This window comes from Arachis stenosperma, chromosome 5 (assembly GCF_014773155.1).
Source record: "Arachis stenosperma cultivar V10309 chromosome 5, arast.V10309.gnm1.PFL2, whole genome shotgun sequence".
In the NCBI taxonomy this organism is placed as follows: Eukaryota; Viridiplantae; Streptophyta; class Magnoliopsida; order Fabales; family Fabaceae; genus Arachis; species Arachis stenosperma.
This window is the reverse complement of record NC_080381.1, coordinates 123,942,017-123,959,436: the sequence shown is the minus strand read 5'-3', so window position 1 is coordinate 123,959,436 and position 17,420 is coordinate 123,942,017. Positions and strand designations below refer to the sequence as shown.

At 33.5% G+C, this 17,420-nt stretch overlaps 3 protein-coding genes and 1 non-coding gene across 6 annotated transcripts; 2 read left to right on the top strand and 2 right to left on the bottom strand.

The window, feature by feature from the left end:
* Window positions 1-1,707: 1,707 nt before the first annotated feature.
* Window positions 1,708-5,777, top strand: LOC130979144 (probable protein phosphatase 2C 8). Of its 3 annotated transcripts, none has more exons than XR_009086525.1 (10): window positions 1,708-2,059; window positions 2,275-2,383; window positions 3,174-3,210; window positions 3,359-3,403; window positions 3,735-3,787; window positions 3,924-4,110; window positions 4,632-4,715; window positions 4,838-4,927; window positions 5,025-5,072; window positions 5,375-5,472. XR_009086525.1 is itself a non-coding variant. In XM_057902509.1 (10 exons), the coding sequence occupies exons 1-10, from the start codon at window positions 1,812-1,814 to the stop codon at window positions 5,483-5,485; spliced, it is 987 nt and encodes a 328-aa protein (XP_057758492.1). In that variant the 5' UTR covers window positions 1,708-1,811; the 3' UTR covers window positions 5,486-5,777. The 3 variants fall into 3 exon arrangements, 2 of the variants coding, with proteins under 2 accessions (XP_057758492.1, XP_057758493.1); XM_057902509.1 differs by having other exon boundaries at window positions 3,924-4,085; window positions 5,375-5,777; XM_057902510.1 differs by having other exon boundaries at window positions 1,926-2,059; window positions 2,275-2,375; window positions 3,924-4,085; window positions 5,375-5,777.
* A 1,903-nt stretch (window positions 5,778-7,680) lies between these two features.
* LOC130982882 (WAT1-related protein At3g18200-like) lies at window positions 7,681-9,626 on the top strand. Its single transcript, XM_057907012.1, has 7 exons — window positions 7,681-7,871; window positions 7,955-8,017; window positions 8,130-8,246; window positions 8,368-8,602; window positions 8,686-8,844; window positions 8,935-9,086; window positions 9,329-9,626. The coding sequence occupies exons 1-7, from the start codon at window positions 7,681-7,683 to the stop codon at window positions 9,492-9,494; spliced, it is 1,083 nt and encodes a 360-aa protein (XP_057762995.1). The 3' UTR covers window positions 9,495-9,626.
* A 162-nt stretch (window positions 9,627-9,788) lies between these two features.
* On the bottom strand, window positions 9,789-9,984 carry LOC130932218 (U2 spliceosomal RNA). The gene has a single exon (XR_009067378.1). It is a non-coding gene; the product is annotated as a U2 spliceosomal RNA (small nuclear RNA).
* Window positions 9,985-10,178: 194 nt separating this feature from the next.
* LOC130981306 (phosphopantothenoylcysteine decarboxylase-like) lies at window positions 10,179-15,562 on the bottom strand. The gene is made up of 3 exons (XM_057904903.1): window positions 15,487-15,562; window positions 10,891-11,261; window positions 10,179-10,430 (listed from the first exon to the last, which is right to left on the bottom strand). Exons 1-3 carry the CDS (start codon window positions 15,560-15,562, stop codon window positions 10,179-10,181), a joined length of 699 nt encoding a protein of 232 aa, XP_057760886.1.
* Window positions 15,563-17,420: the final 1,858 nt, after the last annotated feature.

Sequence of the window (17,420 nt, the reverse complement as noted above, 5' to 3'; positions counted from 1 at the left end):
TGTATGGTAGGGTGTTACAACTTACGTCCAGTCTCCACCACAACAGTGGTGAAATTTTCACTATAGTTAAAGTATTACATACACCAACTTCACAGGATTGACACAATCCTTTCACTCTCAAGTTCTAACCTAACTTGATTTGGTTATGCTAATACCTACTCTTTACTCTTAGTGCTAATCCAACTAAGAAAGGAGCACCTCATAAGTACAAGATACAAGACACATGCTTAACCTAAAGAAATCTGAAATAACTCTAGGCTTTTCACTCATGTATATTTCTTTGTCTTTTTTTTCTCTCTTAGGCTCTTTCAATGGCTCTCTCATTCAGCGTTTTACCTCAAGAAATTACAAAAAGATAAATATTGAAAAGTAAATTACAATCTGTAAAACATGAAGGAGATTAATGCTTCAACAGCCTCTTTGCTATGTGATAAACCAAATTTGCTAGCCTCTTATTTAGTTCTTCATTCTGGCGGAATGCTCCTTTGACTAGGAAGCACTGTCCAAGTAGATGAATTTTTTCAAAGAGCTCTTCTCAGAACATACACCTCAATAACACTAGTTTTCTCTCCTTTGCTTTTGAATAGTGAGCCAACTTCTTTTGTATCTCCTTGCATGTTACTGAGTTGCTCTCTCCTAAGTCAACTCTTGAGCTGTGTGCTTCACCAACTCACCATATCACCTTTTTCAGTTAATCCTCAAATTAGGAACTTTGGTTCTAACCTTCTTTGTTGACCGAAAACCACAAAATCAGCAAAAACAAATATTTTCAATGGTAAACCCAAATCTTAGCCATTAAAACACTACTTAGTCTCCAAGACACACTTATGATCATAGATGCAAAGCAGTGTAGAACAGAGATCATCTTCCCCATGTATCCCAATTCGAACTGGCAGAGAGTTGTGGAAGAGGAGAAAAAAGTAATATGCATGCAAGAGGAAATGTGTTACCTTTGACCTCTGCCTTTACTTGATTTGGTTTATTTTGTTGATTAGACCTCAACCTTTCTTACTTAACTTTCTCTTTCTTTCTTCTTCTGTGAATATCTTAGGAACTAAGCTCTCTCTCACTTCTCTGATTTCTGACCAGGAGGAAAAAGGTGAACGTTGCTTTTGGTGAAAGCAAAATATGGAGGAATTTGCTTGCTATCGGGCTTGGATCGATTCTATTCATATTCAGCCTGATTGCTTTATATTTATCACCTTTAGGCTTTTATTGGTTTAGTGGCCCACTTAAATAGATTCAGCTTGCTTTGTGTTGGGCTGCTGCAACAATAACTTTTAGCCTGCAACAGTTAATCACAAATAATTAACATTAATTAGATAATTTATCCAACAAAATAATGTTTGTCATTATTAATTAATTTAGTTAATTTTTTAACTCAACATCTTTAAATATTATGGAGACATTCAAACAAAAAAAATCTAATAAAAGCATTTAAATTTTTAGGAAAAAAATAATATTTTCTAATTAAGTTCTAAATTATTTTTAATATCAAAATGCTTCATTCAATAAAATCTTAGAGGCTAGACTCTTTTTAGTCATTATTTTAGAATAGAAATATAAAAAAATTGAAAGACAAAAACAAAATTTTAGAAGAAATAAATTATAAATGCAGTCGTAGATAGATAAATATTATTTAGAATTAAATAAATTTTAGTATTTATTTATTAATTATTACTACTGTAGACTATAGGTGAGCAGGAGAGATTGGAGATCATTGTAGTAGGCTTAGGGTTTTCAGTTTTCACTTTTCAACGATTTTAACCTTCAACCCTTTGTTGTCGTGATTGGAATTTGTAAGAGCGAAAATGGACGAAACCACAGAGGGCAAAACCGTCACCGTGGAAGTTGAACCCAAAAAGCGCGAAGCTGATTCGGAAAGCGACGATCTTGTTGATGTTCCCTCCAAGAAGCCAAAGACGGAAGATTCTTCGGTTGTCGAAGCTTCTTTCGAAATTGATGCTGATGCAGCTGAGGATAAGGGTTCTAGGCACACAATGGAAGATGCTTGGGTTGTTCTCTTAGACGCAACTTTAGATTACCCTGGAAAATTAAGGTTATTATTATTATTATTATTATTATTATTATTATTATTATTATCACTTTGATTTATCACTAGTATTTGTTCCTCTTTTATTTGTTAACAAATAAATGGTGTGATTTGTGGAAATAGGGTTGTGGATAATTTGTTGCCTGTTCCTGAAATCAAATTCGTTTCTTGATTTTTTGCATGCTGTTCTCTACTAATGATTATGAGAGCTTGGTTTTCAGGTGTGCACATTTTGCAATTTATGATGGGCATGGAGGACGGTTGGCTGCAGAATATGCACAGAAGCATTTGCATGGGAATGTTATCTCAGCTGGATTACCACGTGAGTTGGTGTGTTTTGCTTGGTCTAATTTTATGCATACTGTAGCAAAATAATAGTTGTTCTGTATTTGCTTTTTAGACAGCTAAATTAGTTACTATATGTACAGATACTAGAATCTATTAGACTATTAGTTCACTTAGTTAGACTCAGTTGCTTAGATAGAGTTAACACTTAACACTACATTACACACAGGGTAACTCAAACTCTTCTATTCATTTATTACAAACTTCTATGATCCTCGTCAGGCCTCTGTTCTTTCTTGATTGTCATATGAGATACAGTTGAAGTTAACTACAGTTGAGGGAAACTATGCAACTACAACCATTCTTATTGTTGGTTGACTGAATCATCAAGGAAGATGGTTATGAAGTAGCAAAAATATCAGTATCATTTTGCAAAGTTTTGTTGAAAGCTTTGAACCGTAGGGTGTGTACCCTTGTTCTAACTGAGATTTTATTTTGAAAACATGAGGGGGCACGAGAGGAATCCATATATTGTCTGTTAGGCCTTTTACAGCAGATTTGTATAGTTGAGTTGATGAGATGAGTCTCCATAGTCAATAAAACAATTAATGGAAACATGAAAGCCAGTTTTCTTGATCATAAGCTCATAAGTAAAATGGAAGTTTCTATCAAAATGAATTCTTCTGGTCTCCTTGGGAGATTTCTTTTTCTTCTTTTTCAAAATAAAAAAATATATTCCTTTCAAATTCCGTAGTCTTTGATATCTTTTCCCTCTATTGCTCTCAGTTTTATATATTTTTGCCTCTAATATCTTGGTTGCTTTGCTTTGTTTCAGTTGGATGTAAAGGCAGCTAAAAGAGCTATACTTGATGGTAAGCATTCAAGTTTATGATTTTCGTTATTCAATCCCCCATTGTATATTGCGAAACTGAATTGTGGATGAATACTTATATTCATCTATTTTTTTATTTTTTTTTTGGTTACAGAATGTTCTCATTTGATGTTTTTATTCTGATTTAGGTTTTCGTAAAACTGATGAGTCTCTTCTTCAAGAAAGTTCTGAAGGTACAGTTTGATTGCCTCGATTTGTTAATCTCTTGTTATAGGTGGCTAAATTGTGCTTAAATTTTGATGTTAATAAAGTTTTTACTGGGGTTTTAAAGTTTATTGGTTTGAAGTTCATGTGATTTTTTGTTTTATAATTGGTTAACAGTACAATGTACTTTTTTCCCCCTTGGTATTAAAAAAGGGAAATGTATCACACTATGCTGCAGGCCACTTGCCTAGGTTTTTGAATTATAGATTTCGATACAAGTTAATTAATAATAATTAATATAATCTTTAAAGATTTCTTTCATGTTATTTATATCTTTATGAGTCTATGTACTGCTACCAGGGGGATGGCAGGACGGTGCCACAGCTGTCTGTGTCTGGGTATTGGGACAAAAAGTAAGCTTGTGTTTACTTATTCTCTATTTGCCATCCAAATAGGGTCTGCTCGTGGTTTCTCAGTATTCTGCCAATTCATTCATAACCTGTTTTTCCCCAATTTAATTTTTTAACACTGTTTGACGACTGTTTTTAGGTTTTCGTTGCAAACATAGGAGATGCCAAAGCAGTTTTGGCTCGGTCAACTATAAGTGATGGATCCCAAGATAATTCTGATGGAGCCCATGCACTAAAGGCCATTGTTTTGACGAGAGAGCACAAACCTATCTTCCCACAGGAACGTGCACGCATTCAGAAGGTTCAAAATGCTTCAAGATTGATTGGTTAGATCTTTGGATTTATATATACCTGTTACTTGACAGTTCTCAGGACGTGCAGTTGTTCTATAACTTTTGGCTCTATGCAAAAAAACTTCAGTTACCATTTCCATCTCTTTATATAGAACTTTCCACACTCATCCAACTAATGTACCTTTTCACACATAATTGGACACAGCAACATTCTGGTATAAAGTTAAGCATCCATAATAAGAATTTTGATGTGGCATTCAGTCTTATGTTGCCAGAAGCTTTAATAACTCATTATTCACAATCTTATTAGGACCAGCTTATCTAGTAAGGTGTCAAATTCAAACTAGTTCAGAAATTGAATTAATGAGAAGCCCATGACTGTACGTCTATGTGTCTGTGTATAGCTGTGCTTTGAAGAACTTTCATTAGTCCCTTGAAGCATTCATTATCTGTGATGCATTACATTTAGAATTGTTGGTTACGTTACTTATCTATGTAGGCCTGGTGTTGAGTTTCATCAATTGGTTCTCTATTCTGATCACTTCAATTTGCAGGCTGGTGGTGTTGTAAGCTCAAATGGGCGATTGCAAGGGCGTCTAGAAATTTCTAGGGGTTTTGGAGACCGGCAGTTCAAAAAGGTTTGCTGCTAACTTAGAAAGGCTTCCTTGTTCTCTTTGTCAGTTAGGCAATAAAATTTATCCATACCATGAAATAGGCCTAAAACAGGATTTTAACGTTAAAGAAAAAATACCATTTGCAGGTGGGTTGTAGTGCAACCCCAGATATCCATTCTTTTGATCTTACTGAGAGAGAGCATTTCATCATTCTTGGCTGTGATGGCTTGTGGGGGGTATGTTTTCTAGGATCCATCATTGTCCTATTTAGTTGTTTTGCTGGTTTGATTAACTGTTATGAAATGAAATGAAATGAGATTTTCCGGATGTCAGGTATTTGGTCCCAGTGATGCTGTTGATTTTGTTCAGAAGTTATTGAATGTAAGGAGTTTCTTGTTTGTTCTGACAACTTGCAATCTTGTACTAGTTATAACTTATACGTTTACATTTTAAATGGTCAAACTATTTCCATTAATATATGTGCCTTGCTGTATACCTGATTCTTAACATAGAGGTGTTTTAATTTTAACGTTTATCCCGGTGGTGCTTGTCTAATGTCTAATACACACAACACAAATAAGCTGGGTCACAATCTTTAGTTTCCACAATGTTCTTATTGCTGCTTTTATATTTGATAAGGATTTTGTCTTACCTGAGGGAAACATTGAATTGAGCCTTTGTAGGAGGGGCTTAGTGCTGCAGCTGTGAGCCGCCGTCTTGTAAGGGAAGCTGTACGTGAGCGTCGCTGCAAAGATAACTGCACCGCAATTGTTATTGTATTCAAGCGCAGTTAACTTACTGATGACCCCATCTCCATGTGTTACAATAGCTGAGGCTCAAATGGAATCGCGGTTTGTTTAGCTAATAGCTACAGCTTGAGAGTGTAGAATGTGTGAATTGCCTACCACAATGCATAAGTGGTGGCTCACAAGGCATAAGTGTGCAATGTTTTTAGCTTATGCTTATGAAACTGATGCATGATTGTTGTAGTTGTGGTCATGTTTGAAGCAATGGATAATTGTGATATACATGGTTGAGTAATGGTAGTTAGTTTCTTTGTTGAACATCATTTTGTTTTGGACTCAAATGAAGATCTTCAAATAGATATATAAATATTTAATATAATAAATTATTATAACTATTAATAAATTAATTATAATTTAATTATTCAATATATATTTAATATATTTTTTATTTTTTTTATTAACTTACCACATGGCATGATTTTTTTGGTTGTTGCAAGTCCCTGTTTAGAGGAACTCTCAACCTTGATCCACGTGAAGAGTCTTTCTTTCCTTTTCACTCTAATGGTACTTGAGTCCCCATATGTCAGAAGAGGAACTTTATTTCTTAGCATTGGAGTTGCTCTTAAGACTCGTGAAATAATCTAAGGTTCATGCATATGCACGTTGAGTCAATAATTTTCCTGTCACTGAGGCACTAAGATATTCCTTTCATGTTTTTTAGGTGAGCTAAGATATTCCTTTGGATGAATGTAAGATATAAATTATAATTAATATATAGTACACATGTTAAGGTTTATAATTCAAGATTAGCTTAATGATTTACTATCAAATTTACAAAGTAACATTTTGGCTCTTGAATTTGAAGTTATATGTTATTGAGCTATATTATCGGTTATTGATGAGCATTTATTAAGTGGCATTTGAAGGGTTGAGACCTTGAGGGGGGAAAAAGAAAAGAAAAAGAACACATTTCTCTTTCTGAATCGGTCAAAACAAAAAAATAACTAGATTTAAAAAAAAAACTCACTTGCAAATAAATGGCAATAACTTTTTTTTTATGGCAATCACTTTGCATGTGCTATACGCCATTTTCACTTCTAGAGCATACCCGATTTCTTTATGAATCATAAAATATGCAAAAATTATAAAGTCTTGCCTGTTTGATTCATGTTTTTATTGAATGCATTCAAAATAATTATTTGAGTCTGAAGCAGACACTGTCATTATATTATCATAAATATGTGGATTAGATTTGTGGAAAAGTAATAAAATATTCTTCTATAATGATTATTATGTACAGAGACTGAAAATTGTGACAACGGTCTCATTAGACATAAAGTCAGAAGTGAGACAAAGGGATAATGGGAACATGGTCATACAAATGATGAGGGTTGGTCACTCTCTAACTGCCTGGCTAACATGATCTACCTATAATTTGTCTCCCTAAATTATTCACTCTAAGGTCAACAAGAAAAATATGAAAAATAAAAAATTGTATGTATGACAAAGTAAATATCAATAATTTAGGACATAAGTTTTTCTATAATTTTTTTATTAAAATAATGTTCACACAATTCTGTGTGTATCTTGTACATATTTTTTTTATGGTTCAAAAGATAAATTTTCATGGTATAAAATAGAAAATATATATAAAAAAAAAGGTGTGTAAAAAAGTAATGCATATAACGTTTCTCATTTTTAAAAAAAAACTTTGTAAATTGCTTTTAGGCAAGTTTAGTTAGGAAAATAGAATAAAAATATAGAGATACACAAAGAGTTTGTTAAGTGTTAGAGATATGAGAAAATCCATAAAATAATAAAATAGATGTTAATCACTCTTGAATTGTAAGCTTCACTATCTTAATTCAATGATAATTAGATATTTATTTTTTTGTTTTATCAATTTTTTCACTTTAAAAAATTTGATCGGACAAGGTGCATTTTGGGACAAATTATATTTATATGTACAAATTTATGAAATGTGGATAAAATACTAAAAGATTATTGTATTGTTTTTTCGTTTCTTTTTGTTTATTTATTTATTTATTTTGTCTTATCTAAAAGGTCTAATTTAAACACAATCTTACTGATTGCTATTCTAATCATCAAATAACGTGCCTAACTACTTGCACTAAAAACTTAAAACAAAAAACTATATAATTTTAATAATCCTTCAAGATTTCAATCTATATAAACAACTGCTCTATATTGTTGCCCCCATAACAAGTCTAAAACAGAGAAAAATGGGAAGCAATATTGTAAGAGAGAAAGTGAAGCTTCTTGTGGCATTACTTGCACTGCAATTCTGCTTTGCAGGATTTCACATTGTATCAAGACTTGCACTAAACATTGGTGTTAGCAAAGTTGTTTACCCTGTATATAGAAATCTAATTGCTTTGATTTTGTTGACCCCATTTGCCTATCTATTAGAGAAGTGAGTTTCTTCCAATTTTCCTGCCATAATATTCTTTATGTTAATCATTTTTCTGACTCTTGTTACATATGTTTTGTAATTAGGAATCAAAGACCATCTCTTACACTATCTTTATTGGTTCAGTTCTTCCTATTAGCATTATTGGGGTAAGCATGTCTAGATATAAGATTATATATATATATATATAGTCATGATTGTTGAATTCCTATTAGTTCTAATAGTTCCTTCTGTTCTGTGATTTTTCATTGGATGTTGTAGGATCACTGCAAACCAAGGCTTTTACTTGTTGGGATTATATTATGCTTCTCCAACTTTTGCTTCTGCAATGCAAAACTCAGTTCCTGCTATCACTTTTATCTTGGCCTTAACTTTAAGGTAATCAAATCAAATCATTTCATCACATTTTGTCAATGTAAGCGTGACGAATCAAGAGGATGCGGTGTGTAAGATCAGCTAAGCTTCTCAAAACCTTTATAGCTGTTAATTTCTTTGCCAGGCTTGAGAAAGTGAACATGGCAAGGAGAAATGGATTAGCAAAAGTTATAGGAACCATTGCAAGTGTTGGTGGTGCTACTATTATTACTCTATACAAAGGTCCTCCTCTTCTTCACTTACAAAGCCATCAAACACTTGGAGATCATAATTCTGAAGAAATGCAACAAAATTGGAGATGGGGTTGCATATACTTGCTTGGACATTGTTTTTCATGGGCTGGTTGGATGGTTTTTCAGGTCAGATCATAATGATCATGGTTTTTTCTTGGTTGGACATTTGTTTTATATGTCTCATAACTGCAATAAGAATTTCTGTGCAGGCTCCTGTGGTGAAGAAGTATCCAGCGAAACTTTCGCTCACGGCGTTCACATGCTTCTTCGGATTGATCCAATTCTTGATCATAGCAGCCTTTGTAGAAACTGACTTGAGAAATTGGAAGATAGTATCATTACAAGAGCTTTTCCTCATTCTATATTCTGTAATCAATATTCCTTAACTTCCAACTCTCAAATATTAAGTACTTCTATCTATAAAATGTGAAAAGTTCATTTCAATTTTGATTACTTAGGGAATTGTATCATCTGCAATTGTCATCTTTCTTCAAACATGGTGTATCCAAAAGGGTGGCCCTGTGTTTGTTGCTGCCTTTCAGCCGTTGCAAACAGTCCTAGTAGCTCTCATGGCAGCAATAATTCTTGGTGATCAGTTATACTCTGGAGGGTATGAACAAAATTTAACTTGTTGCACCAAATTTTACTTTATATGAAGGAAAAAAAAGCTACATAAAATCTAGCTCTAATTCTAACATATTTAATTGAGTTTATGAAAAATTTACAATCGAATAATACTTATGAAAAGGAGTGATGTGAATATTTTGAGAGTACCCATTAAATGTGTTCTAAGATTATATAAATGTTTCTGTTGAAAAGGAATGATTCATTCAAGTTTTTATTTGATTACAGGGTTATTGGTGCAATCCTCATTGTGCTTGGTCTCTACTTAGTCCTATGGGGAAAAACCAGTGAAAAGAACATTACTGAGCCACCATCATCATTAACAAAGCCCTTGTTGCTCAATGAAGAGGAAGAGATTAAAGTTGATGATGCAGCTTCAAAAGACATACCATGAGAATGAGAGAGCGCGGTATCTGAACCACCAAATCAATGGTTATTTGGTTAACAACTTAGCATCAACAATATTGTTATCACATAATTATATCTTATCACATGTTGGCTGGCTAAGCTGGAATATTAATACTTCACTTGTATATATGATGTATGAGCTTTATATATGTAAAGCAAATTTCCTACTTTATTTCTTCATGTTTTGATACTATAAAATATAAACAAAAGAAATCTCTATAGAATATTAAAAATCGTTACATAAATAAAAACGATTAAAAAGATTTTTGACTTAATTTGGTGGGGGTGCGCCAGGCCCATGCAGCAGTGTAAGGCTTGGGCGACGCTTGACAGGCCCAGTAGCAAGCTACTGTGATGGCCCATCCCCCTCAAAAAATAAATTTAATATCGTGTGGGCCAATGGCCCACATATCAGATATTAAACTGATAAGAACAGATACTACACTTGATCTTAGCCAAAAGGCCGAGAAAGGTATGCTTGTTAACGAGGCTTACTTGGCCTTTTATATTGATTCACAGAACATCACTTTTCACTCTCCAACGATGTGATACTCTTCTTATACAACAAACAGCACAATATCAGTCACTCTTTTTTCTTGTTGATTCACCAAACAAAATGAACTCAGCTTACTGCATACCACAATTATAGACGCGTAATCTTTCATTCTTCTCAGTCTTTCACTCTGATATTTATTTTCACAAATACAGAAATGATTTCAGGATCAGGCATATGCTTTTGAGCGTTGTCTTCAGCTAGTATGATTACATAGGGACCAAGTGCACGAAGGGAACGAAACTGTCTCTCTGTTAAAGGATTTGCCCACATCAAAGGGTCCATCGATGGCGCGAAATAGAGCGTCTTTTCGTAGTCCCATACTCTTATGATAGTTGTTAGCAAATTGTCGCACAACCCTCCAACAATCTGCAACCATAAACATGCAAATGAAATAACTCTTATGTGAGATGCAACTTAGTAACAGAACATTACATTTCTTAGCAATAAGTAGGAATATAAACTAAATAGCATGATGTAGATTTATTTGAATTATTACAAAAACATCCTTAAAATTGAGTTGTTTAGTAAACAAACAAAAGGGGCATTGTTGTAAGCAAGATACGAGTTTTTGTACACATTAGTTTTGATCATAAAAGCAGCATATGATTGTTTTATACACAAGTCAGGTTCCAATCATGCGAGTAATGCAAAAGTAGAACATGTAAATCACTCTAAATAAGATGCAAACATACCAATCGAAACATTACATGATTTTTAGGAAGCAGGAAAAGACATATATAGTACATAAAAACTCTGATAAGCAGGATCTAATTCTTCTTAGTAGAAAGTAATGTTTCTAATCCTATCATGTGAGTTTCTTGATTACCTTTGCAATGGTATTTGCAGAAATTGGAGCAACGACCATGACATCAGCCCATTTAGAAAGAGCATCAGGTAAAGGCGAACCGAGTAGAGGACCTGATTCTGACCAAACCCTCCCTTGATCTATATCGGAAAACATTTGCACATTATGTGGAAATGATGATCTTTCAAGAAAAACCCGTGCATTTTCTGTGACCACAGTATTTATATCTGCCCATGTCAAGAAACATTGGCAAATCTGTCCGAATTTCGCAGCCGATAGGCATCCACAAGCAGCGAGGAGAACGCGAGGCTTCCTTGGAGGAGGACAAGGCTTCGGCCATGTAAAATTTTGCCCTACACTTTCCTCAGGTGATAATGAAGCCATCACAGTCTCTGTAAATATCAGAATTGCTATTAGACTTAATAAACAAAATGCATAATAGGAAAGAGGATTATTGATTCCTATAAAAATATCATAAGCACAGCCTCATAAATATGAAAAAGAATGATCAAATGGAAGTGGGAATGGGAATTACTTCAAGTCAAAGTTCAATATCACATTTCCAGCACCAAAAGAAGAAGAGAAAGAAGCTTGAAAAGAGACATATATCAGAAATTGTAGAATAAGCCTGTTTCTAGTTTCAAATCTTCATGCAAGAAAGAAGAAAAAAGACACAAATAAATGCACGATGAGAGAGAGAGAGAGAGAGAGAGACGTTGATAGCATAATGAAGCTAAAAGAAACAAAAAAACAAACCAAATTTCGTTACACAATGCTACGTTATAGTAGTTGCTTCCATTCAGAGCAGAAAGAAGTGATGAACCGTTTCATGATGACTCAACAAGAAGAAGAAGAGAATAACTGAATCTTGAATCAGAACGCGCTATTCTCTCAAACATTGCAAGAAACGCATGACCAATGATTGAACATACAATCAAAAATGAAAATTCCCACAATAATAGTAATCAGAGAAATCATCACCAAAGCAAAGGGAAGAAAGCAGAAAGAAGAAGCAAAGAAAAGAATGAATTTAGAAGGAACAGTTGTATCACCTTCTGAGATTTTTTTCTCTGGTGAATGAATATACAGTGAGTAGAAAACCCGCCGGAATAAGCTTTTTGAGTTTTGGCAATGGTGATGGCTGATGGGTTTACACTTTACACATGAGTTGGTTTTATATGGTAGTGGGGTTCAAGCTTTTCATGATGAATATGAAGCTTGAAACAATAACCTTTTAATTTGGAAAATTGGATTACATTCAAAGTGAAACTAACTGAATCTTATATTTATTACCTTTTACCGGATCGTCATTTTCACCGTGTCAAAAGTTTTACATTATTAACTTAAAAAAGCATTTTAATTAAAAAAGAATAATCCATTTTCATTGATCAATTTTAGCTATTTGCACAGGGGAAAAAACTTGTAGAATTTAATCATACTCACTACATAATCATTCTATTAAAATTTTACTTTTGTCACCCTTACAAATTTATTTTGTCATTTTGAGAATTTCATCAAGCTCATAAGATAATTGTAAAATGGTAAATATAGAAAAAACAAATAGATATTGATCTTTTAATTCAAAAATAAATAAATTTTAGAGTAATTAAAATATAAAAACGTCTCTCATCTTTTAAAATGTTAAATATCTAAATTTTTATGTCCAAAATATTATATATATATATATATATATATATATATATATATATAAGGATAAATAGATTTTTAGAGAGATTTAAATATCTCACGTTTTTAAATTTGAATAATAATTTTATATTTTTAATTAATCAAATATTTATTTATCTTCGAATTAAAAAATTATACACCTAAAATATCTTTAGTATTTTTCTATATTTTCAATTTTATCTTTTTTGTACAGAATTTCGTTTTTCTAGTTTTCTTTAGACTTTTAGTGACGCTTTCACCACTAGTATTATTACTTCACCATTTTATCATCATATTTTTCCTAAAAGACCTTCTTACCAATCATTAAATTAATTAGTAATTTTTTAGTTTGATTTTATGCCTAAAATTACTAATATGTCCTTAAGTACTCTAATTTATCGTTTAACCTGATTTAGCATCAAAATGTTACCGGATTAATCATAATATTTTTTTATGACCAAATTATCCATAATACTTTTAATTAATGTCAATTCTACCCATAGGGACCTAAAAGATCATTTCTCACCTTTTATTAATTTATTTACTTATTCCAATTACTAGTTTTTACCGTTTTATTTTTAATTTTTACTAAAACTTTTATTTAGTTCCGAAATTTTATTGTAATTATAATTTTGACTCGATTAATTTATATAATTACTAATTTATCCTTGAGAATACTAAGTTCAAAATTTTACTTATCTTTCTATTAAATTATATTTTTAACCATCTTTTTACCCAAAAATGACAATAACACCCTTCTTACTTTTATATCTTTGTTCCATAAGATTAAAAATAAGTTTTCTAACCTCTTTTTAACCCTTATACACGTGACTTTCATGATCATTTAGTGGCTGAATTTTCAGGGGTGCAGTTTTTTATTTTTATCCACTTTTAGTGACTTTTAAGGATTGAAACTTAAACCCCAAGTGCTCCATTAATTTTTGATAGTCCTATACATTTTTTAGAGGCAAATAAGCTTCAAATATTACTCAAATAATAGTCCAAAAACAGCAAAGCATCACTAAATTTTCAGAATTAAAAATCAAGCACAAAATCACCACAAAGTGGCTCATATGAACACCGAAAACAAGCACAAACATATTCTAACTAATCCTAACCCTTACCTCTTATGTAATTCAGTTAGTAAACATTTTTTACACTAGAAAATATGCATACAAGGGCAGAAACACAGATGGTGATGGTGCAGTTTCGTTTTTGGGCCTAAAGTGTCGCAAAACATCAAAATTCAACCACGGTGAGCTCGAAACTCCTTAACTCATTAGGCGTGCTCCATGGGTGCTTCAAGAGGATTTCTATAAATAGAGGAGAGTAAGGATTTCTCATGGTTACTTTTTGTATTTTTAAAAGAAAAATAAAAGGAGAAAGAATAAGAGTTTTCCTAGCCGAATTCAGTATAAACGCAAATATTGGCAAAAAGAGACAAGAGTTTATGCTTGTATGGTTTGAGTCCTTGAAAAACACTTGAAGAATAGTATATGAATCGTGAGATAAGAGGCTGAAAATGCAGGTAGTGTGTGCAGAATTTTCTCTTTCTCTCTCAAGAATTTAGTCAAAAGTGTGTAAAAATATGTAAAGTGTTTTGTGAATTTTGTGGTAAATGCTTCCTTAAATAAAAAATCAAAGTCTTAGTGAATTTATGATGGTAAAAGGGGCTTGAATTTTCGTGGTCAAGGGCTGAGCTTTAATGAATAAGGGGTGTAAAAACGAGGAAGCTTGGTTAGCGCTTACGTGTCGAGCTTATCCACAGTTAACCGCAGTTAGTTACTCGAGGTTAAAAAAACAGCAGAGAGGAATGAAAGGCTGAGATAGTCTCGTCTCAGAGGCTAAGAAGGAGATACAAGTTACTTGGATGCCAAGTAAGAAGCTTTGGGGTCTCTAGGATTTGTTTACGGAATATTAGTCAGAAATTCGGTTCGGTTAACTTTTACCGTGTGGTAAAATAATTAATGGCTAAGATTTATTCTTAAAGAAATAAATCATGAATGAATGACTAATATTAATCTTGAGACACAATTATCAAGGTATAAATTATCTTTACCACTAGTTTCGAAGTTTTTGGTTATAAGAGATTTTATCGGCGCACGCAAAACAGTCATTAAAAGTGAATTTCCGACTCAAAAGTCTCTACTGAGAAAATAAACTAATGGTAATCTAATATCTATTATTTACTAGTCAAACTTGACTTAGGGAGAATTAATTACCCTCATAAAGTCAATTTTGACCTTATTAATGGCCTTTTTCTTTTTAATTTTTAATTTTTAATTTTTTTCTTTCTTTTTTTTATTTTCATTTTTTATACCATTGGGTCAGCCTCACTATTTCTTATTGGTCCATGATTCTAGATTTTGCGAAATAAATTTTAAAATAGTCAGAAAAGTTTATTTACCGAAAACCGGGTTCTTACATAAGTTATTTAGTTGGTGTAACTAGATAGGATTTTTCGTTGTAGAAAATAGAATTTAATTGCTTTGTGTATATCTTTCATGTTGGGTGAAATCAAGTAGGTGTATCTACAGTGTGAGGCGGCAACAAAATATGCCTATGCATGACAGGATCGTCTCTTATTTAGAGAGGGCTAGACTCCATCACCCTATACTCAACTCCACGCCGGATGCTGGAATCTTTTACACTCAGCACAACTTCCTCCTTACTCTAGAAAGATTGGCCAATTTGATATTCCGTCAAAGCAGTCACATCATGTAGACCCTGGCCCGGGAAGGTTGCCTCTACATTCCACTGTTGGCCGACGACTTCCAAGTTCAAGGTTGACAAGTGTGGAGGATATTGTTGTGTGCCGGAACCAGAAGCTCTGTGGGGTGTAGGTGTACTGCTCGGAATATTTTAATCACTGTCCCTACCAATGTCGACCGGCTCATCGTCCGAATCATCGTCCTGCACTGCATTCTCAACTCGAAGGCACACCATCAGTACCAGCCGCAACACGTGAAGGATCAGGGATCGGACCTGACACTGCTACCACAGGCATCGACATCGAGGCACCACCCATCATCGTCAACTGAGGATTCGAGCCGATGCCCCAGAGCTATCGATACCATCTTCCAACTTCGCAAGCAGCTCGAGTATTCTAACCTCTGGAAAACTCCGCCAACAATAAAATAAGACATGCATGTCTTCATTGGACCCTATCACAAAGGTCTCATACTTCACACCAGCTGACACAACGGCAATGAGAATCTTGTAGAATAATTTTTTTTACCCACTTTGTCCCACACATACCCAACTTCTGTAATATGCTGTGTTTTATCTTTGCCAACGTACTCGACGACCGAATAAAAACCCTGAATAGCTCTCTATTCGTAAATTTCATACCGTACCTTTTGCTTTTTTGAATTTTTCCGGAGCAATGCACTAGAGCCACAAAACTCTCCTCACCATCCATTTGTGAGAAATGACACTCTTCTTCCATCTCAATGCCTTTAAGGGGGTATATATAGCCAACCATGGCGCGCACACACTCAATGTAAACCGCTACTGCCTCTAGCGGTTTACGTACACGCCTCCAAACACATAAACCACTACTGCTTGTAGTGGTTTATGCACATGCCACTCTCAACAGAAATCGCTGCTGCCTATAGCGGTTTCTGTGTAAAACTCTAACCCATGTAAATTGTGGCTACCAGTAGTGGTTTATATTTTTCAATAAACTGCTACTACCAGCAGCGATTTCTATAGAGATATGAAAAATTGCATTTGTGTATTCCCATTTTAAAAGTTGTATATGGGTAAAATTTGTTTTTAAATAATTTATTTAAGTAAATTGCTCCTGTTTTAAATTTTGAAGGTATTTTAAAACTTATATTAGACTATAATTATATTTTAAGATGTTTATTTATAATTTATTTATTATTATATTTTAAAACGATTTGTTGGATTGAATTATAATTAGACTGGTTGAACTAATAAACCAATAAACCAGTGACTAAAATAATTTAATGACTAATCTATTCTCAGAATCTTGCTATAGACTAACATACAGAAAAGTGATAGAAGAGCCCAATAGGAACGAGGAACAAAAAGTGGGTCTTGCAGTGTAAAGACCATACGGAAAAATGAGAGTGAGAACACAATAGGAATGAGGAATGAGGAACGAAGAAACGGGATGGGTGTTGCAATGTAATTCTCATTCACAATAATCATTTCTCTGTCTCATGCCTTCTTCAATTTCTCTAATTCTCAATGCATTAATTCTTAATTATGTGTTTGTGAATTCATCTCTTAATTGCAAGAATGCTGTCATTGTTCTCATTTTCACTCTCACGAATCATGTTAAGGTACTCTCCTTATTCTGTTCTCCACTCCGCTTTCCGACTTTGCTTCCCTTCAACTTCATTCCTACACTCTCACTCTCAGTCCCAATCACTTGATTAATATGTTGATTTCTTCACGAGATAAGCCTCAAAGTGGTCCCTGAAGTTGCACTCGAGTCTCATAGTAGTCACTGAACTTAAAAGTTACCCATATTCGTCCCTAAAGTTGCACTCCGAGACTCAGATTCGTCCCTGAAGTTACACTCTGGGACTCAGATTCGTCCTTCCAGCATATTCCGTCCACCTGACACCACCGAAAAGCTGATTTGGACTCTTTTGTGACACGCTGGCCAGGTAACGGCTAGCTGACATGGATTAGTAAACTTTTATGGTGCAATTTGGTCCCTAAATCAAAATTAAAAATTTTAATCCCCAAATTTAATCACCATTTCCTTCTCTACAGTCATCCCTCTTTTCTCTACAGGCATAGATCTTCATATCCCAAATTCACAAGATTTTTTTTTTGTTTATTTTTAGTTGAAGTATCTTATAACAATAACAACAACTAGAGTTTTCTTAACAACTATTATTTGAACA